Source organism: Gossypium hirsutum, chromosome D01 (assembly GCF_007990345.1).
Source record: "Gossypium hirsutum isolate 1008001.06 chromosome D01, Gossypium_hirsutum_v2.1, whole genome shotgun sequence".
Taxonomy (NCBI): Eukaryota; Viridiplantae; Streptophyta; class Magnoliopsida; order Malvales; family Malvaceae; genus Gossypium; species Gossypium hirsutum.
The window spans coordinates 14,690,346-14,717,187 of NC_053437.1; the positions used below are offsets into that span (position 1 = coordinate 14,690,346).

At 33.9% G+C, this 26,842-nt stretch overlaps 1 protein-coding gene across 1 annotated transcript; it reads right to left on the reverse strand.

The window, feature by feature from the left end:
- Positions 1-4,592: 4,592 nt before the first annotated feature.
- LOC107922277 (succinate-semialdehyde dehydrogenase, mitochondrial) lies at positions 4,593-26,650 on the reverse strand. Its single transcript, XM_016852237.2, has 20 exons — positions 26,196-26,650; positions 26,004-26,105; positions 25,826-25,925; positions 25,495-25,543; positions 24,992-25,079; positions 24,789-24,899; positions 23,651-23,713; positions 23,455-23,565; positions 22,505-22,570; positions 22,331-22,408; positions 22,159-22,236; positions 21,234-21,300; positions 20,666-20,751; positions 20,352-20,384; positions 20,207-20,239; positions 14,058-14,158; positions 5,483-5,568; positions 5,144-5,250; positions 4,984-5,061; positions 4,593-4,862 (listed from the first exon to the last, which is right to left on the reverse strand). The coding sequence occupies exons 1-20, from the start codon at positions 26,277-26,279 to the stop codon at positions 4,824-4,826; spliced, it is 1,560 nt and encodes a 519-aa protein (XP_016707726.1). The 5' UTR covers positions 26,280-26,650; the 3' UTR covers positions 4,593-4,823.
- Between the last annotated feature and the right edge of the window lie 192 nt (positions 26,651-26,842).

Sequence of the window (26,842 nt, forward strand, 5' to 3'; positions counted from 1 at the left end):
ATTATGAAAAATAAAATATAGAGATCATGATTGTTTTTGTAATTGAGGATGTGATTGGAGACTAATCATGACAACATGAATAGATTAGATTTTGATTTGAAATCCACACATGTTTTGCGATGGTGATTATGAAATAAAGAATCAATGGAGACGTTTAGAAGTCTATCCTACTAGATTTATTGCATTTCCATAAGTGAATGCAAACATAAAAAAATAAAATATATAATCATGGACCACTAAAAGTGGGAACATAGTAATAAAATAACAGAACAATGAGATTTTTCAAGATAACTCTTCAAAGGTATATAGATAACTTATGTTACCAATCAATACGAAAGATTATTGGCCACATATATTGCATATGCCTAAATATTTGTTTCTGTTAATATTCTTTGAGAAAGAATATGAGAATGTAGTAATAAATTCTATCATTATAGATAGAAAGTATTTATCTTATTTGGTACAAAAATAAACAAATATTATTCCAATAGTTGATAGTACAAAATTAGTCGAAAGCTCTAGAAGAGCTAATATATTAATATCTTGTGATGGTTAATCCATTAGTATTAAAAGATATTTATAATGGATCTTATATTGAATTTTGAATGAGGAAAATATTATATTTTATATAAATCACTATTGTTATTAATATCTATTTTGAAAGAATGAAAAAGAGAGGATTGAGTTATTAATTTATATTTATTTTATAATCTCTGTGATTCTTTTGTCATCATCATCCCCATTAAGGGTTAGAAGCAAAATATTACTGTGAAAGATCTATTTACGACCAAATAAATATGATAATTCTATCTAAGGCTCGTTATGGTTGGATGTACATGAAGTTGCAAAGTTTTTTTTAGATATTTGAAGATTTTAGCATATTCCCTGAAGCGAATATTGCATATAATTGGTTGAAAATTATATTTATTTTGTTGACCTAGTGACATTATAAATTTCACATTGATTTAGACATTCCAGTAGTAAGTCACAATAGCACTTAAAGGAATGATACGTAATAAATTGTTTAAATTAGTAATTGACACATATTAAAGTAACCAGAATTCACAGATACAATTTAATTTCATACTTGCGTGACTAGTAGACCATCCGCAATATGATGCAAAACTACTAAGATTCATATGACAATTATAAAGACCAGAAGATTTTATTTAAAAAATTCTTATGTTGCTTTTGCAATAAAATTGATATTAGAACCACAGCTAATTGAATCTAATGCTGATTTCGAACAAATGGGTTCATTCATCACCATGTGATGTTGTATTATATGAGGTAGATGCATCACAAAATAATACATATGGTACATTTGCAACCTGCGTTTGCAGATTGCTTGTTTAAATAATTAATTTCATATCAGCAATTCATCTGCTAAATTGATGAGTTATATCGCAACTTTTATGATTGAGTTGGAAACTTTAAGTTGCACATAAATAAAATAGACTGAACACCTCTCATTAATGCTAAACCATTATTATGAAAAAACCTATTTCAACAAGAGATTTTGTTGATTAAGTGTTGTACGCATCAAGCAATAAGTTATAATACTCCCGTTACATTGGTTTGACCACCCGTTACAATTGGTTTTGGACAAAGCTAATTTTCTCATCTTTGAATTTTGTATGTGCGAATATGTTCCAATTGTCCACCACACACACAAGAGGTAATCCTTAAAGAAAGTTGGAAATATATATTAATTACAAGTTTTTATATTATTAGATGTTTTGAATGTATTTGAGATTCAATTATGACATGAATTGTGATTACAATTTTGATTCGTTAGGTTCCCAATATTAGGGGAGAAAAATAATAAATTGTAATGAGTTAGGGAGAGTAATTTGAACCAGAAGTCAATAAGGATAATCATTACAGTTAATGTTGATGTATTACAAATTAATGAAAAACCAAGTGTTAATACCTCTATATTTAATTTGAATCAAAGTCCGAGTAGGACATCAGTTAGAATAAATAATAGATTGTCAGTTTAAAGATAAATTCTTCTAAATGGTCATATAGTAGAGGCGGTGCTCCAGAAGAACCGGACATAACTATAAGTAAAATTCAGAAGAGATTTAGGTACCTGAACTGAATTTAAAATAATGAAAAAGAAGATATCGATAAGTTATGTCAGTTCGAGAAAATGTGGAATAAATAATAAAAATGGTCGACAATGATTTGCATGCAATATTATTATGAAAAATAAAATAAAGGAAGATCTTGAATAAATCTATTGTGAAATATAGATATGGAATAAATTGATCAAAATATAAGACGCTACTCAAGTTCAATTAAATTCGTGGAGTTTTTGGACCAGTAGTCCAAATATCTAATGTATAAAGCCAGTGAGAGAGCAATTGAAGTAGTTTTGTAGAAGCAAAATAAAATATGAAGTTTTTTGTTAAGTCCTGGCATTGATTATGAAAAGATATATATTCTTTTGTGGTGAATGCAATAACCTTTAGATATATTATAAATTGACAATTCATAAAAGATTTAACTTGTGTCTAATGGTTATTGTTACAACCTTTTATGAATCACTATATAGTAAGTTTATATTAAAATCCTTGAAGGATTTAGGATGCTAAAGCATATTGAAATTTTGAGAAATTGTTCATTTATATGAATTGAAATAATTTGAACATATGTGGTAAATTGGACTTAGTGAATAGTAGTTGAAGGAGGATTATAAAATGATCCAAAATATTTATTTGTGTTTTTATAAAAGAATCATGATTAAAGTTGTTATGATTATTGTTGAATCTCCTGAAGAGATCAAATATATTTTCCCAAATTTCCCTCACTCATAACTTTTAAAAGAATGGTAATATAAATGCTTAGCAATACATCAAATAGTCATTTGAAAACTATATTCAAGATTGAATACATAGAATATGGAAAATATGTGATGTTTTCATGAGGGGAGTAAATACACGTTGCACTCTTTTTCCCTTAATCAAGGTTTTGTCCCATTGGATTTCCTGGTAAGGTTTTTAATGAGGAAGCATATTACGCGTATTATAGATCACGTACTTTTTTTTTCTTCATTAGGTTTTATCCTATAAGGTTTTTCCTAATAAGGTCTTAACGAGACACATTATCTACCAATGGACATCCAATGGGGAATGTTATGAATATGTTATTTAGTGGATATCCATCATGATCAAGACAAAGTTTTAATGTACTTTAAATTCTAGTAGTTATTAGAATTAGATCTCTACTTCTTTTATATTTCTTATGCCTATAAATAGAGATTCTGATAAAACATTGTAATCACTCCTTTTAATCAATAAAGTACATCTCTATTACTTTCATATTTCTTTGTTCTTTGTTCTCTCCATCTCTCTTTATTTTGTAACAAATAAATATAATTCAAAACATAAAAATTAAAAATAGTTAAAATTACAAAAAAAAGTTCTTTTTTTTGAAAAAATCAATAAAAGTAAAAAAAATGTTACAATTTTAGAAATTTTAAAAATTTAAAAAATTAGAAATTAAAAATTGACTGGTCAATGTCGGTCAGTTTTTTGAGTCTTTATATTTATTTTTTTGTAATTTTCTAAAATTTTAACTATATTTTTATTTTTTAATTATATATTTAATTTTTTGAATTTTTATAATTTACATATATTTCTTATACTTAAAAAATTGTTTATATTTTTAATATATATTAATTTTTAGAATAATTAAAGAGGAAAACATGTGTTGCTCACCTATTTGCTTAAGTGTCACCTTCATGTTGGGCCACGTCACCAAATTGTTAAAAACCTAATAGTGTAAACCATAAGGACCCATTGGTGTAACAAATGACAACCTTAACGACTAATGTGATCCAAAAGAAAATTTTATGGCCAATTTGAAAAAAGTTATCAAGTTCAGGAACCAATCTAACTATTAAACCAAAATAATACCATAATTTTATTAATTTTGTGTTTACAAAAAAAAAGGTTTCTTGAGTTTTAAAATAACAAATTGTATATGTAAATAGAACCACAAGTGAAATGATGAAAAATTTGTCATCAACTGTTTAGTTGATATTAATCCTGAGTTCATGAATATTTAAAGAATAAAGAGTATTACGTCAATTGAACCCAAGTGAAGTAAGAAAAGATTTGTTACATGAACTAAATAATCCTTACTTTTTTCATTAAAAATAAATAAATAAATAAATAAATAAAGAGCATATAATTTGCACCACATTTTCCAAAACCCAGAAGATATTAATCACCAACTTATTATTATTATCAACCTTCACATATTACAGAATTAGAGATACTACAACTGGTAGTCAATCATTTGATTGTGCATTTTATAGTAAAAAATTTAAACAAATCATAGCATAGTTGTCGCAACTTTTCATTCCATTATCAGTCTTGTAATTATCTCCATCATATAATAAATTAACATTTATTTCCAAAATAGGTTAAAAAGAGTCAACGAAATTGTTTTCTAAAAATTTATTTAGCTATAATTTCTCATTCTCATTTTATTGTTATGTTAAAAATTTGGAATTTATATAATCGTCAATCCTAAATTTCATATACACCGTTTGAATACTCAACATTTTGAACAAGCTTGGGTTTCTTAAAATGGACTTATCAGTTTCTTCAATTTATTTAGACAGAAATTTATACAAAAACGCCTTCGACAGCTCGCATTTATTTAGAAATTTTGTACAAAAACGCCTCAGACTGCACACTCAAACTCCATCAAACAAACATAAACCTGAATTCCAGTGAGCAGAACAAAACATAGCATACACATTTAACAGTTATAAAATAGTAGCTGTTGGCTGCCATCGTTTCCCTTTTTCAACTTCTGTTCATATCTCCCAAGCATACATATTTCACCTGTGCATTAACATCGAGCATTAGTTATATAGCAAGCTACCAACAAGCAACAATAATTTTAGAATATATTTGTGAATGTATAGAGATATGCAGTAAGATGAATATAAGGTATTGCACTCACTTCAAGATATTCATCTATCCCGTACTTGGAACCTTCTCGTCCAAGACCAGACTGTTTTACACCACCAAATGGTGCCACCTGAATTGAAACAAATAAACAATAATTTATATCGAGAACAGTTGTGTATATTAATCGGTTAATAGATGCAAATATGACCCACCTCAGTTGAAATGATTCCTTCATTAACACCAACAAGTCCGTATTCGAGAGCTTCTGAGACACGCCATGTTCGTTGAACATTGTTTGTAAATATGTAAGCAGCTAACCCTGAATGCGTACAATAAAGTATGTATTCTAATAAATTGAACTGTATAATATTATTCTACGAGACGGTACATAATAAATTTTGAAAGTTTTTTATTGAGATTTGATTGATTAGGTTGGTTGGCAGATAGTTATGAACACTCACTAATTGAATAAAAGAAATGATAATAACTAATTTAAAAAGAAAATTGACCAGTTCATTCATTAAGATAGAAATACAGCTTGAAAAATGAACCTGCTTTGGTGTTGTTTGCCATGTGGATAGCTTCTTCCTCAGTTTTGAATCGCAAAATAGGGGCCACTGGTCCAAATACTTCCTCGCTGAGGTAATACAAATTTAATCACATCTCAAAAAACTAGACATATATGTACAGTGACACAGTATAGCAGCAAAGTTGAAGTGGCAAACATGGCATAGCATACATATGACAAGAAATTTAATTTAATCTTACAAAGCTGCATATTCAACCTTCAATATACATGAAGCATAGTAACTCAGGCACCAAATTGAATTTAAACACTTCACCACTTCCACAATGCAGTAAATGTACTTGTTAGAATTGGCAAGGATAATGACAGCATTCATGCAAATATAAGCTATACTTGGGATCCTAATATACTCCATCAGGATTGTTGAGCATACCCCAATAATCAGCATTGTTGTGCACAATCAAATCAATTATCCCCAGTAAAATACTGAGAATTGAAGATACTTTTAATCAACCATCAAAGGATATATTACTATGGTTATCCCAATGCTTCAACTTAATAAGTATTTAACCTGAGAACCAATGTGGGAAAAACAAGGAAAGAATCGAAATTAACAAAAAAAAACACTACTTATCTACAAATCCTCTTGCATTCCAACTCCTAAAGAATTATTATGACAGGTGTTTTTGCTACAGAAGATGAGAGCATAATTTATACTTCATTGAAATTTAATGCATGCTTAAGCCTAATTCTAGGCCAAGTTTCCTAGCAAACTAAGGCCTAAAAGGGCCCAAGGAAAGAGTGCTTGGTTTGGTCATCCCAATAAGAGAAAACAAGCATTAAGAAAATAAGTCAACATCTGCACAATAAACCTAGAAGATAAAAAGGTGTCCAAAGAGTTCTATTCAAAATAATTCTACAGAATGTATTGCACTCCAAATCCTTAAAAATCGTGGTTACTAGCAGTTTTGGAGAAAAAGGATAAAAACGATGTGGTTCATTGAAAATTAGCAGAGTTAAGCACTTGTAACCCAGTTTTTCCAGCAAACTAAAACCAGAAAAAGCCCAATCAAATTTGACTGTGTTGGGCTATCAACTAATACAAAAGAAGCCCTAAACTATTATTTCAAGCAAATCCTACAAGAAAAAAGGTGCAGATGGAGTTTAAATTATCTTCATCTAACCCTCCGAATAAATGAGGCAAAAAAATTGGAGATTTGCAGTCCCTGTTAATTAGTCAGTTTATGACAGCTCCCAGTCCATTTATCTTGCTGCAGTTTTTCGCATCATTAGTTATTTCAAGGAACTCTCTCAAGGGCATTCTATTCGCTAGATTTCTGAGAGGGAATGTTATAGAACAAAATGCTGCAGTCTCCAATGTTTTAATTTAGTTTTAAATTTCTGTTAATGATTTTGTATTAATGAAACGCTGCGTAGAAGGCCTGTCTAAAACATACCATTTTGGGGTGTTTTTAACTGTTTAGTGAAACAGTGCGGATTGAGGGCAGCATTTATTACAGCTGCCAGGTTGTTACTCAATCCATTATTCCTTCCTATTTAGCACCTATCAGGCTAAAGGGACAGTTACGCAAAAATACAGTGGAAAATTCTTATCTATTCTCACCATTTTCTCTCCTTCTCTTCTCTTCTCTTTCTCTTCTCTTCTCTGTAAAACCTTCTTCTCAATCCATTCTCTATTAAAGTATCAGAGCCACATGATCTTCATGGCCAACGACGGGGTTACCACACATTTGCAGAAGGAAATGAGTTAACTACAAGCAGAGTTTTCTCAATTGGATGCCAACCTCGATGCTCGTTTTAAGGAGATGCAAGCTGAGGTTAGAGGTGAGGTTTGATTTGAGCTCCAAGCTTTACTGGAACAATCCCTTGGGCAACCACCACCAGATAAGGGCAAGGGAGTTTTGGGAGAGCCCCCACCAGAGTTCCCTCCCAAAGAGCCTCTACTTATGTCTATGTTTCAAATTTGGGACACTTGGGTACGGCTGCTCGAGCCAGCACCATGGACATGTCGGGAAGAGTTGTCAAGCTAGATTGTCCTCAATTTGATGGGGAAGACTTAAGAAGATGGTGGTCAAAACTGGAGCAGCTTTTTGAAGCTGAATCAGTACCCAACCATGCTAAATTATGAGTGGTGGTGTTGCATCTGGAAGGGAAGGCACTCAACTGGCATCACTTTTTCACTCAAAGGCAGGGAAGGCTTCATCAGTTGACATGGGACATATATGCTAGGGGTTTACAGGAGCATTTTGGGTCCAAGACATTTTTGGATCCGATGGCTGAACTGGTCTCACAAACAGAAAGGGACTGTTGAGCAGTACCATGATATATTTGTAAGTCTTCTCAATCAGTTACACTTACCTGAAAGATATGCTTTGAATATCTTCATAAGTAATTTTAGAAGTGAGATTGGTCAATATTTAAGGCTTGTCAAACCTTAAACGTTGGTGGAAGGGTGCCAGATAGCTAGACAGGTCGAGAGTATTATGTTTAGCACACACAAAAAGCATAATGTGGTTGGGGGTGGAGGTTCCACTAAACCTCTCTTCTCGAGTGTTAAAAGTTCTACTTCTGTTCAATCCCCAATGGATGTTAGAAAAGCTCACTTTACAAATTTGGGATACAAGAGTCCTACAAAGTCACTGTCACAAGCCGAGTTGGAGGAAAGGAAAAAAAAAAGGCCTATGTTTCTGGTGTGCCTCCAAATATACACCAGGTCATAAGTGCATTAGGTCCCATTTGTACCAAGTCTTGGTAGAGACTTCTTTGGAATCAGAAGGTGATGCTAAGACTCAACCAATAGAAGTTTTTCAGGACTGCCCTAAACAATTAGAGACAATGGATCATGACACTGAACCAACTTCACCCATTCCATCCATACATGCTCTCAAAGGATCCCAGGGGCATAACACCATGCGTTTGGCAGCTACTATTAATCAACAGAAGGTTATCATACTGGTGGACTCAAGGAGTACCCACAATTTTATGGATCACAAATTGACCAAGAGGTTGAGCTTACTAGTAGAACAAGGCAATCAATTGAAAGTGATGATTGCTAATGTAGGAACACTGTCCACTCAAGGAGTATGTAAGTTAGTGTTATGGGAGTCTCAAGGGCATCAATTTGAAACTGATTTCATAGTTTTATCAATCATGGGGTGTGATCTAGTACTTGGAATTCAATGGTTACTGTCAGGTAATATGGAATTTTGGTGCTCTCACTATGCAATTTGAGTATCAAGGGCACTTATGCAATCTGCAAGGGATACTACCAAGGGGTCTATAGTTACTGTCAGGTTCCCAGATGTCTAAATGTCACAATATGATAGAACAAGGACCAAGTTCCATGCTATTAACCTCATACAGCCAAATATTAGTTGCCATGTCCTCATCACATTGCCAAAGGAACTAGAACAACTGTTACCTGAGTTTGAGGATGTCTTCCAAATGCCAAATGAACTAGCCCCTCACAGATTACATGATCATAGGATTCCATTGGTGGATGAAACTCAAGTTGTAAAGGCAAGACCTTATAGGTACCCTCCACTTCAAAAAACAAAAATTCAAAGGCTCGTCAGTGATGCTAGAAGCTGGGGTGATCAGGGATGGCAATAGCCCTTTTTCTTCACGCATTGTGATGGTGAAAAAGAAGGATAGAAGCTGGAGGTTGTGCATAGACTACAGACAGCTCAACCAGCTCACCATCAAGGACCAATCCCTTATTCCCATCATTGAGGAGCTTTTAGTTGAGCTTGGAGTAGCCACACATTTTTCTAGACTGGGCTTGAGGTCTGGTTACCATCAGACTAGAATGTGGGTCAAGGATGTTCACAAAACATCTAAAACTCATGAGGGGCATTATGATTTCTTGGTCATGCTTGGAGTAGCCACACATTTTTCTAGACTGGGCTTGAGGTCTGGTTACCATCAGACTAGAATGCGGGTCAAGGATGTTCACAAAACATCTAAAACTCATGAGGGGCATTATGATTTCTTGGTCATGCCCTTTGGTTTGACCAATGCTCCCTCCAATTTTCAATCTTTGATGAACACAGAATTCAAGAACTCAGAAAATCAATATTAGTGTTCTTCAATGATATCCTTGTATGCTCCAGGGTTATGATGAGCACCTGAAGCATGTGAGAAAAGTTTTACAGGTATTCAGGAGTAACCAGCTATTTGCTAAGTTGAGCAAATGTAGTTTTGGCACAACTCGAATAGAATACTTCATATCATTCAGCAAGGCACATTTTCCATGGATGAATCTAAGGTTGAGGGAGTTCTGAAATGGCCTATACCACAAACTGTCAAGGACTTGAGAGGGTTCATTGATTTACTAAGGTATTACAGAAGATTTATCAAGCATTATGGGGTTATGGCTAGACCTTTAACTGCACTGTTGAAGAAGGATGTCAAGTGGCAATGGAATGAAGAGGTTCAAATAGCTTTTGACCAACTTAAGCAAGCAATTTGCCAAGCTCGAGTGTTGGCACTTCTAGACTTCCAAAAGGAGTTTTGTGTGGATGTTGATGCATGTGACTATGGGATTGGGATAGTGTTACATCAAAAAGGCAGACCAATAGCATTTTTCAGTAAGGGTTTAGGAGTTAAGCACCAAGCTCTATCCATTTATGAAAAAGAATGCTAATTGTATTACTGGCAGTAAAATGGTGGCATTTTTACCTTGTTGGGAGACACTTTTTGATAAGAACAGATCATCAAAACCTTATATTTTTATCTGATAAACAAGCTATTACACCTTACCAACAGAAGTGGGTAACAAAAATGTTGGGTTATGACTATTCTATTTCTTATAAGAAGGGAACCATGAATACCGTGGAAGATGCCTTATCTAGGAAACCACATAAGGATGAAGGATAGCTGCTTCAGTGCATAGCTAGTACCCTTTGGTCTAAATTGTGGACTCAAATTGTTGATTTAGGGTTGTTACACACAAAAATACAGTAGTTGGTCTAAGAGGTACAAGCCAAACAAATACTCAAAATACACTTAGGATGGTGTAGTGTTAAGGAGGAAGGGCAAGGTTATGGTAGGGAATAATCCTAACTTTAGAAGGAATCTCTTTAACTATTTCCATGCTGGTCCAGTGGGTGGTCACTCTGGGGTCCATGCTACAAGGCATAGGTTGTCTAGCCTGCTATATTGGAAGGGGTTATCTAAAGATGTAAAGCAATGGGTTAGAGAATGTTCTATATGCCAAAGGTGCAAGGCAAACCTATCAGCATATCCTAGCCTTCTCCAACCCCTCCCTATTCCTGAACGAGCTTTGGCTGCCGTTAGTAAGGTTTTTATTGAAGGCTTACCTACTTCTAAAGGAAAAAACACCATATTGGTTGTGGTTGATAGATTAACCAAGTATGGTGACTTCTTAACTCTCTTCCATCCCTTCACTACCGTACATGTAGCCCAGGAGTTCTTGACTCAGTCTATAAATTGCATGGAGTTCCTTAGTCCATTGTGTCTGATCGAGACAAGATATTTATCAGCACCTTTTGGCAAAAGCTATTCAAACAGAAGCTTTGAATAGGTGTTTGGAAGGTTATTTGAGGTGCATGATAGGTGAGAAGTTGAGTGAGTAGGTTAGTTGGCTCCCTCTAGCAGAATGGTGGTACAACACCACATACTAATTTGCTATACAGACCACTCCTTATGAAGCACTCTATGGCCAAGGACCTCCACTGCATCAACCCTATTTGGCTAGTACTTTACAAGTGGCAACTGTGAACAGAAGCTTGCAACAAAGGGAGGAAGCTCAACAGTTGCTCAGGTTCCACTTAAAGAGGGCTCAAGAGAGTATGAAATAGTTTGCTACTGAAGGCAATCTGATAGAGAGTTTCATGTGGGGGACCTTGTCTATTTGAGGTTGCAACCCTATCGGCAACATTCTCTAAGGAGGGTGGTGAACCAGAAATCGTCACCCAAATACTATGGACCCTACCCTGTAGAAGCTAAAGTTGGACAAGTAGCCTACAAATTGACCTTGCCAGCAAGATCAAGGCTCCATTCTACTTTCCATGTATTGCAGCTACAGAAATACATTGGTAATGTTCCTAGCACACCTATGCAACCTTTAGTGGGACCTAATGAAGAACTTCCAAAAGTACCAGTGAAGATTTTGAACAGATGTTTGGTCAAAAGAGGAAATCAAGCTACAACAGAAATCCTCGTAGAATGGGCCAATATTTTTCCTAAGGACTCAAAATGGGAGAACATCAATGATTTTTGTCGAGTATCCAACATTTGATCCTTGAGGACAACGATCGTGTTCGAAGGGGAGTAGTTGTTATGGAACATGTTGTAGTCTACAACATTTTAATTTAGTTTTAAATTTCTGTTAATTTCAGTTAATGATTTTGTATTAATGAAACACTGCATAGAAGGCCCGTCTAAAACATATCGTTTTGGGATGTTTTTAACCATTTAGTGAATGGTGTAGATTGAGGGCAACATTTATGACAGCTGCCAAGTTGTTACTCGATCTGTTATTACTTCCTATTTAGCACTTATCAGACTAAAAGGACGATTATACAAATATACAGTGAAAAATTCTTATCTAGTCTCTCCGTTTTCTCTTCCCTTCTCTGTAAAACCTTTTTCTCGATCCATTCTCTATCAGGGAATTCATGAACAATAGGTGACAGGTATCAATCAGTAAATATATGATAAAGAAGAGGAAACCTCGATTACCCAATTACTCAACAAAATAATCATGTTGAAATACATTGCTACTAGTTAGAAAACTTTCTTTAAAAAAAAAATGCAAGCAAAAGAACATATGTTAGCTTTCTCACAACTAAATAGAAGTTTATATTTTGATGAGCCTTAATATAACATTTAGTACTTGAACTTACAGTTTTTCCTAAGTTGGTATCTAAGCTTTTATTTACCTAATTTGGTACCTAAATTTGATACACTTTCGCTCATTTGGTTCCTAAACTTTTTTTGGTCTAATTTAGTACATAAATTTAACATTATACAAATTACTTCAATATACTAACAATGTAATTTTTCTTATGAGGTGACAAAAATAATCACTATATGACCGATATGTGATAGATGACATGAAATTTCTTTTTTGTATTTCAAATATTCAATTAATTTTAGTTATTTTTTTTTAAGTTTAACATAATCAATTTTTTTTATTTTTGGTTTTTAAAACTTTTTTTTTAATATCTATTCATTAAGCATAGCTTGAAGCACAATATTTGAACACAGATTTCCTTTTATATTGATGGTATTTTTGTGGAATTAAGGGCTTCGTGAAGACTAGGCCATGGCTCTAAGCATGTAGTCCCTCTTAAATCATTCCTACCAGTAATAGTCAAAGTAATCTCAACCCCAATAAAGAGTGAACTTTGAGCATATTATTTAGTGAAGCAGAAGAAACTCCAAAAAAATGCAATCATTCCTGCATTAAATTTCTATGTCATCTGCCACATATCGGCCATACATTAGCTATTTTTGTCCACTCATAGAAAAGCTTAGGTACCAAATTAAGAAAAAGTGTCAAGTTCAAGTATCGAATTGGACAAAAAGAAACCTTGGGTACCAAATTAGGGAAAATGTCAAATTTAGATACCAAATGTTATATTAAACCTTTTAACTAACACATTAAATAAGGGAGTTAGCAAAGCCAAAGTCTCAATAATCACCATAGAGTAAATTGTGAACCCCACAAGACCAGAACTTTGTCTAAATTTTGACAAGCATAAAGCTTTTGGCAATGTAGAAGCAAGGCATAAAGACAAATCCATTACCTCTAAAACTCCACAACCCCCCCCCAACCCTCTAAAAAAGAAAAGCAATCTTGAAAGGAAAGAGAATAAAGGTTGCTAGGAAACATTCCTTGAATTTTCTTTAAAAGAAACTCCTAACTTTTTTCACTTCAACCAAACTTGAGAAAATGGTTTCTACAATTTCGCTTTCCTTCCTTCCAATTTCCTTTAGACCAAAAAACAGAAAAAAGGAAAAAAAAAAACTAAGGCTGCCAAAGAAGGCAATGAGGCATATTACTAGAGGAAGATGAACAACAAGAAGCCAAGGCATTATAAATAAATAAGAAACGATGAAGAAAGAAGCCTATACTACAATTCAAAGTAAAATCTCCTTGAACAGTGCTCATTGATCAAACAAATTAAAAGCATCATCCATGGGTTTTTTTTCTTCTTACCCAAAAGTGCAAGGCTGAAGGTAAAACATAAAAGAAGGTACATAGGTATGTAGGTAGTGTATACGTATGCATGTAACTTAGTACATTCTTTTCTTGCTCTAATTTGGATTGAAGGCATATAAAATGGTTATACTTAACATTAATTTCCACTTATAGGAAGCAATAAACTCCTTTAAATTCTTCTTAAGATTCTTCCATCTTCAAAAACAAAAACATGGAAATTATAATTTTCCCCAAAAATTTGTTTAAATTACTTAATAATATGGCTTAGGTAAAGCATTTATACTAAGGTCAGACCATATATAATACTATCCAGCATAAAGCATGAAAGTAGCTACAATCATGTCATACTTAGTAACTAATAAGAAATAACATGTCTTTGAGGACGTACCTAGCCAATAGCATCTCACTCTTGACATCAGTAACAATTGTGGGCTCATAGAAAGTCATTCCAAGGCTATGTCTTTTACCACCAAGAAGGACTTTTGCTCCCTTCAAAAAATAATGATCAGAGATGAGATAAATTAAGTATTAACAGAAAAATATTTTCTAGGCAGTCACAGCGCCTCACGGGCAGTGATAAAACATAGCAACATTTACCAAAAGAGGGAAGGAGTGGTAGGGGCAGAACTGAGGAGACACTAGAGTTCATGCTTATTTAATCAAATATTAAAACTAAATATGCAGCATCAGGTACTTAAAAGTTTGCAAATACAGATGCATCACCATTCCTGGCTACAATGAGATGACTTTGGCATGATCTGAAAGAATTGCAACTCCTAATGATACAAAAATCATATCTCAACCCCTTGTCACATGCATATTATTCAATATCTGATCACTAAATCCAGAGTAGGATACTATGACAACTAGTAGCAGGCTGCTGTAACATACATTCCAAAGCAGTAAGCAACAAAAATATCTGGTCAAATCATATAGCACTACTAATAAATTCTGGTTCAATCTTACAACACTACCATTAATGGTTAATTAATGAGCATGAGACACATAAGAATGTTTTTCCTAAAGTTTCATTGCATTCATATTAAGGCAACAAAAACCTTTAACATTAAGCTGATCTAGATTCCACAGTGTATTATCTAACATATTTTGATTCTTAATCCAGGGTTTTTAGGGGCATGGGATTTTATTCATATGGGTTTTGGACCAAAAAACCGAAGGGAAGGAAATAAAACTTGAAAAATAGTGAAATTTAGAAACCTTTAGAGACCTAAACCAATTTCAACCAAAAAAATAGGAAATTTTTAGGTAACTTCTGCTATTTCCTCCTCAAATTTGTTTACTTAACTGAATACTTTGAGTTATCCGTCATTATAGTGAATAAATGATCAAGCACAGTTATTTGAACCATACAAGACAATGACTTATTCCAAGTTTTGGATATCAGATCTGATGGTTCAACCACTGATTCATTCAAGTCAATGTTGGATTCATAAAAATATTTTAAAATGTTGTGATAGAAATCTTAAGGATTAATGTATCGTGATTCTAGGGATTGATTAGCACAAAATTAAGATAAATAGGCTATGTAATCTTTACCTTTTCTTCATTATATATTTGACTATTAGTATAAATAGGTTTTGGAATAGGTTGTATAATTAAGTTGAATCATTTTAAGAGTATAAATTTCCCTTTTCCTCTCTATTTTCCTTCTTTTTTCTCCATCTTTTTCACGGCTGTTACAGCCAAACAGTAGCTCAAAGTAGCAGCCCCTCTTCTTTCTTCTCATTCTCTTCTTCTCTCAATTTCACATGGCATCAAAGCCTACCAATTCTCACCGCCCCTTATGCCCAGCCTCAATCGACCCTCCGGCTGAAAGCCCATTGCCGAAAACCGGACATGTGGCAAGCTTTTGCCTTTCTCCCACGTGCCGGTGCGTGAACGCGTGTGAGACCCTTTCCAGCCACCGTTCAATGCCACGAATCTTCCTCAAGGTGCACTCCTCTCTAGACCACAATGGATCCATCAGGTTAAACCTTTGTTCTCCTCAATTTCTAGTTCTCTAGCAATTACTATTGTCAAACTTCAAGGTAGCAATAATTATATTTCATGGGCAGCTTCGGTTGAACTTTGGTTTATGGGACAAGGTCCCAAGGATCACTTAGAAGATGTTGATCAAACTGATGAAAAGAATAAAGATACCCGGGCCAAAATCACATTCACTTGAGCCAAAGCTACTCACTTTGTTTCAGTCTTGCAAAACTTATTACAAAGTGTGGGCTAAGGCTAAGAATCTGCACACTAGTGGTATTCAATGAATTTATAAAGTTGTCTAAAATCTCGTTAATCTACAACAAAATTAGTAGGATATGGCAAACTACTAGGGTCAGGTCGAAACCTCATAGGATGAGTTTAATGTTCTCACGCCCCTTTCTGAAAGTGTTGTTGATCAGGAGCAGCAATGGAACAAATTTTTTATGGTACTTGCTTTGATAAAACTGAAAACAGATGCAGCCTCAGTTCAAGACCAAATCCTTGCCAGCCCAACCATTCCTACCTTGACGATGTGACAGCTCTATTACTCTGAATCTCCTCAAACCAAGCCCAAGCTGAGGCAGAATCCTCTATGCTAGCAATACAAAAACTGGCCAACAAGGAGATAATTGAAGAGGAAGAGGATCTCGACCTAATTGTACATATTGTGAAAAAAGTGGCCACATACGTGGTTGAGCTCTACATGGCCGACCTTCTCATAATATTCAGCCCATTGTTCATTTAGCCTAGGTTCAAGGAGATGGACTTCTTTTGCTTAGAATTGCTCAAGGGGCCAAATTATGATGAATATTGTATTGCAAAAAATGTGGCCGCATAAATGATACATGTTGGGCTCTACATGGCCAACCTTCTCATAATATTCAGCCCAATGTTCATTTAGCCTAGGTTTAAGGAGATGGACTTCTTCCGCTTACAATTGCTCAAGAGGCCAAATTATGATGAATATTTACAATATCAAGTTTCCAAGCAACAATCTTCAACCATTCTTAATACTACACCTTCAAAACCCTCTTTAGGTCTACTCCAGACGATCCACTATACATCCTCCTAATAATCCTCTTGTAGGTACTGAATAAGTGTGTAATCCAAGTGGTTCATCTCCTCAACTACCATATTCTCCATCTTCGTTCATGCCTCAAGTAGAACTTCAAAAAGGTATATGTTCTTTTAGTAATCCTCATCCTATTTACAATTTTTTGAGTTGTCATCAATTATCACCATCATATTATGCTTTCACCTCATCTTTAGCCAATGTATCCATTCCTAAGACTGTTAGTGCAACAAAGGCGGATATTGGATGGCAACAAGCTATGGTGAAAGAGATTAACACCCTCCATGCTAATCATACTTGGGATCTTGTTCCCTTACCACCAAACAAAACTATTATTACTTGTCGATGGGTGTACACAGTTAAAATTTGTTCTAATGGAAAGATAAAATGGCTAAAAACCCGTTTGGTTGCACAAGGGTACACACTAATTCCTGGTCTCAGTTATAGAAAGATTGTCTCTTTGATTGCTAAAATTTCTTCGATTCGATTATTGAATTCTCTCGCTACAATGAATTATTAGAATTTTTATCAATTTGATATTGAGAATGCATTTCTTCATGGCCATTTAACTGAAGAAGTCTATATGGAGCAACCATCATGTTTTGTTGCTCATTGTTGCTCAGGGGAAGTCTAGGTTAGTCTGCCGACTACAGAAATCTCTTTATGGCTTAAAACAACCTCCCAAGGCCATTCAGTCTTTTATCGTCACAATAGTCACGACAAGTGCATCTATCTAGTTGTATATGTGGATTACATTGCTATTACAGGAGAGATAATCATAAAAGCATTTCACACCTCAAGCAACACCTTCTCAATCATTTACAAACAAAAGACTTGGGAAAGTTGAAATACTTGCTTGGCATTGAGGTGGCTCAATAAAAAAATAGCGATCACTATCTCTTAGACAAAAAATGCTTTGGATATTCTAGAGGAAACAGCAATGTTAGATTGTCAACCTATGGAAACGCCTATAGATCCTAAAATCAAGCTTGCTCCAAATCAGAGGGAGCCTCTAAAAGATTCTAGCCAATATCGAAGGTTGGTTAGGAAACTTAATTACCTTGCCATCACTCAACCAAACATCTCCTTTGCAATGAGTGTGGTTAGTCAATTCCTTCAAAATCCGTGTGATTGTCATCGAGATGCGGCAATATCATAAGAGTAAGAAACAAGGTCAAATTGTATCTAGATGTTGATTGGGCAAAATCTACTTCAGATAGACGGTCCACTTCAAGATATTGTGTTCTCTTTGGAGGTAATCTAATATCATGGAAGGGTAAGAAAGAAGATGTTGTGGCATGACCAAGTGTAGAGGCAAAATATCGAGCAATGGCCTTAGTTACTTGAGAGCTAATTTGGTTAAAACAATTGCTTTAAGAAATGAAACGGGAAACTATCATCTCAATGAAGTTAATATGTGAAAATCAAGCAATACTACAATACAACTCGAATCCAATGTTTCGCGAGAGACCAAAACACATAGAGATTGATTGTCATTTTGAGAGACAAAAGATCGAGTCTAGATGCATTGCTACCAGCTTTATTAATTCAAATGATCAGTTAGCAAGTGTTTTAACTAAGGCTCTCAGGAACCCTTGGATCGAGTACATATGTAACAAGCTATGAGATTATGACTCGTATGCTCCAGCTTGAGGGGGACTGTTGTGATAATAATCTTAAGGATTTAATGTATCATGATTCCACGGATCGATTATCAAAAAATTGGGAAGTAAATAGGTTGTGTAATCTTTGCCTTTTCTTCTTTGTATATTTGACTATTTGTATAAATAGGTTATGTAATAGGTTGTATAATTAAGTTGAATAATTTTCAGAATACCAATTTCCCTTTTCCTCTCTTTTTCCCCTCTCTTTCTCTATCTTTTTTATTGGCTGTTATGGCCAAACAGTAGCTCACAGCAACAGCCCCTCTTTCTTCTCATTCTCTTCTTCTCTCAATTTCATATAAAATATTTTTAAAAAAAACAAAAGATTATATAAATAATTTTAGAAGTTGTATAAACGAAAAACTGTTCATTACCATTTTACAAGATTAGAAAACAAAACAAATCCCTTTACAAAGAAATTTTGACTTTTCATTTTTTTTATAATGTACGTTTGCTTTCACTTTTAAATTTTGAAATAGCTTTACAAGAATATTTTTGCTTTTGAAAATATGAAAGAATCAAGTATTAGCATCCTTGGATCAATTGCATAAATGTTCCAATTCAAGAACCACCCAAGTCAAAGGTCATCAGACTGCTCCAATTCTAATAAATACAGTTTAGAGATCCATCACATCTGTGTATATAATCTTTTAAGCATTATATTCTTCTCTTATTTTTCTTTTTTCTTCTTTATTTACTCTTCTTTTTAATTAAAGACTTTCTTTGGAAACTTTATAACAATTTGTACAAAAATAATCAAATATAAAAAATTATCATCTTACACTTTTAAAAGTTAAAACTGAAAATATATTTAACTGTGTAAAAAAGGATAACTAATAAAATAAATTTATACCAAACTTAACCCTGTGCAAGCCGTAGGCAATCAATTGCTATAGTTTTAATTGGTATTTTTCTAGATGTTTCAAGTCTAATCTTAATTCCTAACATGTTGCAGCAATAAGTTAAGAGATTAAACTATGTAAGTACTAATTAAGAACACACATATATAAAAAAATAAAAATAAAAACTAATTAAGAAGAAAACGAGTGTAAAGAAAATGAGCACGAAAAACTATAACTATGAATTAAAAGGGAACTAATAAGCATAAAGAAAATTGATAGCTAAACGCTACAAAACAGTCTTACGCCAATCAGACAAGACTTTACTGAGCACAAAAGTGCATCTAGATTTTTATTTTATTTTTTTAAACTGTGATTTTGAAAATATTTAAATTTTAATTAAATTTACCATAAAGAATGCAATTAATGAACAAATTAATCAACTCATACATCATCTAGCACCTACCCAATACCCATGTACCATTTTCCAGCTTTAACATTCGTATGATTGAAGTGGTTAAAATACACATTCTTAGTCAATGCAAATATAGAATATTATATATATATATAACCTAACAATTCTATCAAAGAATTAGAACATGCAATACAGTCTGTAGCTTCTCTAAGGTGGTGTTTGGGAACTTGGATTTCAAAAATAGTATAACTTGTTTGACAAACACACAAGTGCAAAGTTCATGATTATTTTTAAAGTTCATGGATGTGTAGGATGCCTATTGAGTAGCGAATTTGGAATCCCTATACAAATTTATGAATTTGAAATTCATGTTTTTAGACCTTTCAAATTTATAATCATGCTGAACCTCAACTAATTTATATATGATATAAGCATATCTTTTTCACAATTTATATAGCAAATGAAATCCAAATCCAAATCTTCAAATTCATGTTCCCAAACATAACATAAAATAATTGGCAGTCAGAGTTAAACAGGACAGGTAAAAATCCAAACCTTTGACATCGCATCTTGAATGAATGTCTGAACCTGTGAAAAAGAAAAGAAAAATCCAAAGCTGAAAGATCGTAAGAAATCCACTAGAAATAAAAGAATCATAGATACGTTAATTGATAAAAAATGGAAAAGGAAGCAAAGTAACCTTTTGCACTGCAGCTTCATTAATTAGTGGACCCTACATAGGTAAGTATAGTAAAACAAAATTATTATCTTAAAAGAAAAAGCTCCGAGCAACTTAGCATTATTACCAACATAACTGCATATCTTTACAAATCTTATGATTTGTATACAATACCTTAAGAAAAAAGTTCAATACAATTTTCCATAAAATATTATCCTTATAAACTAAAGACTGAGAAACATAAAATGCATAGGCTCACCACGTATAAATGTAAAGACCAATTTGGCAACAACAATTAATATATGAACCACAAATGCATGGCTTAGGCTAACTACCTGGACCACGCCTTCAGTGAAGCCATCTCCAACTTGCAGATTCCGGACAGCTTTTGAAAAAGCCTCCGCAAACTTCTCATAAATACCTGAAACAAAAGGTAAATAAGAATTAAAGCAACTATATCTTCTTGTTTTAGAAAAATCCTTGTATAATTAAGGAAAATAATGGCCTGTGGTTTTACAACTCAACTGCTCACATATCAGAAGTACAAAAGGAAAAAATGTTATTTGTTTGTTTTCAAAAGGAAATAATAAGTATAATAATAAGTATTCCACTATATATATTTTAATTGAAATGTTAACAGAAGTTATATTTATTAGTCATTTTTTTTAAATATAAAATCTTGATACTAAATGTACTTTTATCATTTTTATTGTGAAGAAAAAAAATTACTAAATTTTCATTTGGCTAATAAATAGAAATTAGAAAAAAAATCCTCAGACACAACAACAGCAAATATTTTCTAGATCCAAATGCACCCAAAGTCTCTCAATATGGGGAAACATAAAAAAAAAAAAAAAAGGAAATTGCTTACAGATTTCCATCAGAATACATTTACATCCATACCTTCTTGCACAATTATTCTGTTCGCACAGACACAAGTCTGTCCACTGTTACGAAATTTTGCTGCAAGCTGCAAATTGCATGGTATTGTAAATGGTGCAACAAAGATAAGAGTGCATACTCAGGTTAAGAATCAAATGAAAGGTACTACTGGACAGGATAGTAGAATGCATATTTACAGTTAATTTTCATGCATCATGAAAACTGAACAAGTCTTGTTAGCTTTTAACCAGCCTGAGTGTCAGTGTTTCTTTCAGTTGCAATCTTCTCAGATTATGACTATGGGAAATAAAGGATCCTGGTCAGGTCAGCTTTAGATTTCAGGTTGATTTCGGGTTTCTGTTTCAGATTGTTTCAGCTCATGTCATTTCAGCTTTGAATCATTTAAGCTTTGAACCCTTATCGGGCTTGGGCACTTTTAGCTCTTATAATTTTTCATATTAATTCATAGATCTTTTGGTTAGTCCAACTTGAACCAGGCTGAATTCAAGTGGTTTTTGGGTTCAGGTCCGGTTTTTGCCACCACTACGTGGACCAATACTGCAATGACAGATTCAAGAACCACCCTGAGAATTAGGAAACTAAAAATATGATCCTATAGCTAACCAAATTCCTCTTGTTCAGGCTGGAAGAGGAGGAAGATGAAAAGGTGTAAGCTATGAAACACAAGACAATCGATATGGAGAGGAAGTTGGAAAAGTAAAAAGGAAACAAATAGATGTCAAGGTACTTTTTTAAGTACAATGAGAAACACAAATCATATGCTTGAAACTTGACATAAAGTGATGGTAGAAAATCATGTTACTACTATGGCTATCCAGAATGGCAGCAGCCACACAACCAATTACAAGTGGAACTCAGGAATACCTAGGATGAGAATGCTATTGATGTCAATATATATCAAAACTATTCTATTGAGTAAACTTACTGTTCCTTTAACTGCCACATCCAGGTCTGCATCATCAAATACAATGCAGGGGGCATTACCACCGAGTTCAAGCGATACCTAGAAAAGTTCAGAATATAGGCAGTCAACTGCAGGATAATTTTCAAAACTACACTGATTTGGTGTACATATCCATTTCATAGAATAACCATACCCTTTTCACAGTCTCAGCGGCACCAGCCATTAACTTCTTACCGACTGCAGTTGAGCCTGTAAATGTGATCTTTCTTACCTGGATAAGTAATAAGGCAGGAATATTTAACGTTCTTTAATTTATACACCCATTAATTTCTAGAAGGGAATCAGTTTCAAGTTAAGGGTAGAAGACCTGTGTACTTGCAAGTAAAGCATCACCAATTTTAGAAGCATTCCCCATAACCACATTTATAACACCCTACAAGATTGAAAGGTAAAATCTAATATGAGACAAATGAAGCAACATGAACGAATAACCAAGGATATTGCCCTGGAACACCAAAAGTTACAATGGAAATAAAGCATGATTAACAAGAGTATGTATTCAAAGACTAGTATATGTTGTTTCATGTTACAGGAATTTTGACCATAATTAGCAACATAATTGTTACTTACTGTTAGAAATTAAATGGGCAGAGGAAAAGAAGAAAGATCAGTGAAATTTTCTCACTTTTTCATATCATTAGAGAAGAATTTACAACCTATTTAAACACATACAATAAGAAAAGAAAAAGGAAACTAAATATTTAATTAGCTAAAAATCTGCTTGTCTAATCTCCAAAAATCTGCTTAATCTGTTAATTATTCAACACTCCCCCTCAAGCTGGTGCATCTCATGTTGGTGCATAGATATTACACATGCCCAACTTGCAGACCAAATTATGATACGTTCTGTTAGTCCTTTGGTGAATAGTCAGCTGTCTGTCTGTCCGATATCACATGGATTAGTCTCAAAGCTCCAGTAGTTATTATCATATGAGATATGAAAAGTCAGAACCTAGCTTTAGAAATGTTATTATTATATGATGAAACATTGGACATAGACACATTCGCACACAATATGTATGTGCATGTGTATTCATGCATGTATATTGTATGTGACTATCTATGCAAATAAATCTCTAGTTTGCAAATGGAACTAAGATATTTCAGTCATTACGTAAGGATCACAATTGGTTTCTTGAACAAGCATTAAATTACCATTTCTAAACAAGCTTTCAATTATGATTACATGCTACCCAACAACATATAACTTGATGAATGACAAAGCCTTGTAAAAGTACTAAATGCATAAAGAACTACCGGTGGAATTCCTGCTTGAAGGGCAAGTTCAGCTGTTGCTAAAGCTGTGAGCGGAGTAAGTTCGGAAGGTTTTACAACCACTGTACAGCCACATGCAAGGGCAGGGCCGACCTGCTCCAGCCATGAGAAGGAACCTTTTAGCTCTTTAGCCGCCTGAGAAAATAATATGACCGAAAATTCTATATATAACACACACCTTTCTGGTGATCATTGCCAAGGGAAAGTTCCAGGGTGTAATTGCACCAACAACACCAACAGGCTGCCAAAAAGAAATGAAAAGAGTCAATACTGCAGGAAAGTAAAAATACAAGAAATCTCAAACTACCTTTCAGCATTTGGCACTAAAAATATACAACAGCTTTGAATAAACCCTAGTCACCAAAAATAACTCTATATAACTGGTTTCTATATAACAGTAGAGGGGACAGTCACTAAAAAGGCAGGAAAGTCATTCTTATCTGTTAATTCCCCCTGTATGTACCTATCGAGTTTATTTTGCTGAGAATAACTCCTTAAACCCTCAAACTTTTAGATACCGGAGGGTCTTGTATAAATAGGATGATTACGTCATGCGTATGATCAGAAAGCTGATTAATGAGATACTCTAGTTTATTCATAATGCTTGCCTCTACAGGGTGTTAGCTAGCATTTCGAGCAAAAGCCTATTTCCTACAAGACTATCATGAGGGTAAGGTGCTCTTCCCTTGTTGTTTGGGCAGAATCAATACACCACCCCATGGTTTGGAAGTGGCATTTGGGTTCTGATGAATGCACATGAGCTAAAAGTATTAAGCCATCCTTCTAATTGTTGAGAGAGATTGAAAAAACATGATCAGCAGTCTTGGACAGCAGATACTTCACTGATTTATGAATTTTAAATGCATGATGTGATTCCCCCAAAAGGATCATCAAAAGTCATTCACATATGACACAAAAATGCAATCCAAACTTAAGAAGTCAAACTACTAAATGGTTATAAAGGAAGTTTTGGATAGAGGAAGTAATTTAACTTCTCTCATCTTTAGTTCATGTTTTTCTTATCATTTTCCTTAAATGAAAGTTTTTTTCTAGTACAAAAGGGCATCACTTATACTTTCCCTGTACAGATACAACATTGCACAAAGTACAGCAGCACTCTTAACAGTCATGTGAAAATAATTTCCCCTTAAATTATGGTCAACGTACCAGATTCTTTGTTAGAAGACAATATCAAATAATAAGGGGAAATTCATTAAAAATGTATGAGTAATCAAAATTTATGTATTGGAAGAAATCAAGTGCAAGTGCCAGAGTAGCAGTTATACAGGACATAAACAAGACATATTTATCCTCACCTGCTTTAGAACAAACAGACGACGATCACCTAGAGTAGCTGGAATTATATCTCCGTAGATGCGCTTGGCTTCCTCTGCAAAGAACTCAATAAAACTGGCCCCATAGTTAACCTATAATGTGAGTCTTAGCATCAGAATTGACAGATGATAATAACCAACAGTCAAAGCCAGTAGCTCAATTTAATAACACTAAATTTGATTACCTCACCCAGGGCTTCTTTTAAAGGCTTTCCTTGCTCTAATGTTATTAGTTGCCCAAGCTCTTCCTTGTTGGCCATTATAAGATCATACCTGTTAAATACATGAGAAAGAAAAACAGTTTAGTTGGTATCTGAAAACCAGCAATCTATATTTAATTAAGCAAGCCATAAGCAGAAAATGACTAGCTTAGTCTAACCAAATGACTAAATTCTGGGGATTAGCCATTCAAATAAGATAAGCATTCAAAGTTCCAAGCAACAAAATATCCTGCTAGTCTAGAACATTTTATCTAAAAGCAGGAGATTGTACTCCAAAACTTCGCTAAGAAAACATCTTTCATAGTTAAAAACACATACTTCAAATTCTAAGTGCCCTTAGCTATAATAGTTTATCAAAATAACTCAAGTTAAATGAAGCAGAAAGACATGGTTCTTTTCAAATAGGTCATCGTTTCAGATTTCAATACACATACACCATAAAAGAGACCATAGGACAGGGATAATACCATTTTCTAAGGTATTTGCTCCTCTCAGCAGCAGTGAGTTTACTCCAAGCTATGAAAATAATGAGGATCGTCAGTTAAACTTGATTTCAATCCCAATTAAACTTTGAACTCAGCATATGAAAGCTATCAACCAACAACAACCTCAATCCAATAGCTACATAATAACATCTATGCATAACATAATTAGGCCCAGCCGATAACATACATTTTGCTATTTAAGCTAAATTTTACATGCTTCGTGCTATTTAATCAAACATTTCAAAAATCAGAAAAGTCAAATGTGTAAGCAAAAAACATGAAATGAGAGGGATTAGAAATGTTTATGACGTACAATTAAAAGCATCAGACGCAGAAGAAATGGCATCATTGGTCTCCAGAGTGCCCATAAAGGGAACCTCTGCTATAATTTCCCCAGTGGATGGATTGTTAACCTGGCGTGACATCCAAAACAAAGTGAAGTAAACAAGGAAACACCAAAAGAAAAGAGAATATTGTGAAAATAAAGAAACCTGAATAGTTTTGGCATCATAAGCGTCAATCCATTTCCCTCCTATTAGACCCAGGGTTCGAAATATGGGGGATTTTTTAAGCGAAGAAGCAGCAGTACTCATCTGATGAAAACAAAAGGATCAAATACTGAAGAAGGAGAAGAGGAGGAGGAGGATATGAATTTTAGAGAGCCAAGTGAAGAAAAAGAAGACCTGACGAGAGGCAGAGGGGCGGTGCGTGCGAGACAAGTGTGAGGTGAGAATCTTGGAAACTGCCAAAACTTGTAGCACCCTCATATCGTCTGCTGTCTTCCAGTTTCAGTGCGTGTCTTGCTTTGGGTAGTAGTATAATGATCGGTCTCTGTCTCTTTGCCACACTCTTGAGTTAAAAAGCCAGATGTTTGGTTCTTTCCCCGTCGCTTCCAATATCTTCCCTCATAAAAAATAGATTTAATTCATTCCTGCTTTGCTTCTGTTCTGTTATTTTATTACGTTTCAACTTTGACTACCTCTTTTTTGGGGAAATTACGAAAAACATGCCATCTTCCAAAATTATTTATCTAGCTAATTACTCTAATTAAACTTGTACTAGTCACCAATATTTTCTTGTTATTCATAAATTTTCAGACCAACAAAACTATTCTTACTTAACTCTCTTAAAAAAATCTGAAATATAATTTCTGGATAAAAATTTAAAAGAAAATTAGATAATGTCACAAATTAATTTAGGCCTAAGTTTATCAAATATTTCAATGGGGATTTCCTCCATGGTGGCTGGTACCCTATCGATATTGGTATCTGTTTTGTTAAAATTTTGGGGTTTATTTTTCATGTTTTAACATGTATGCATTCGTACGGTT

Excerpts from the sequence above, each read along its gene's own strand:
- LOC107922277 (XM_016852237.2), bottom strand. The coding sequence starts at position 26,279 with ATGAGGGTGCTACAAGTTTTGGCAGTTTCCAAGATTCTCACCTCACAC. Across the intron at positions 24,900-24,991 it reads TAAAAGAAGCCCTGGGTGAG|GTTAACTATGGGGCCAGTTT; the intron begins GTAATCAAATTT and ends CTCACATTATAG. Across the intron at positions 5,062-5,143 it reads AAGGAATCATTTCAACTGAG|GTGGCACCATTTGGTGGTGT; the intron begins GTGGGTCATATT and ends GTTTCAATTCAG.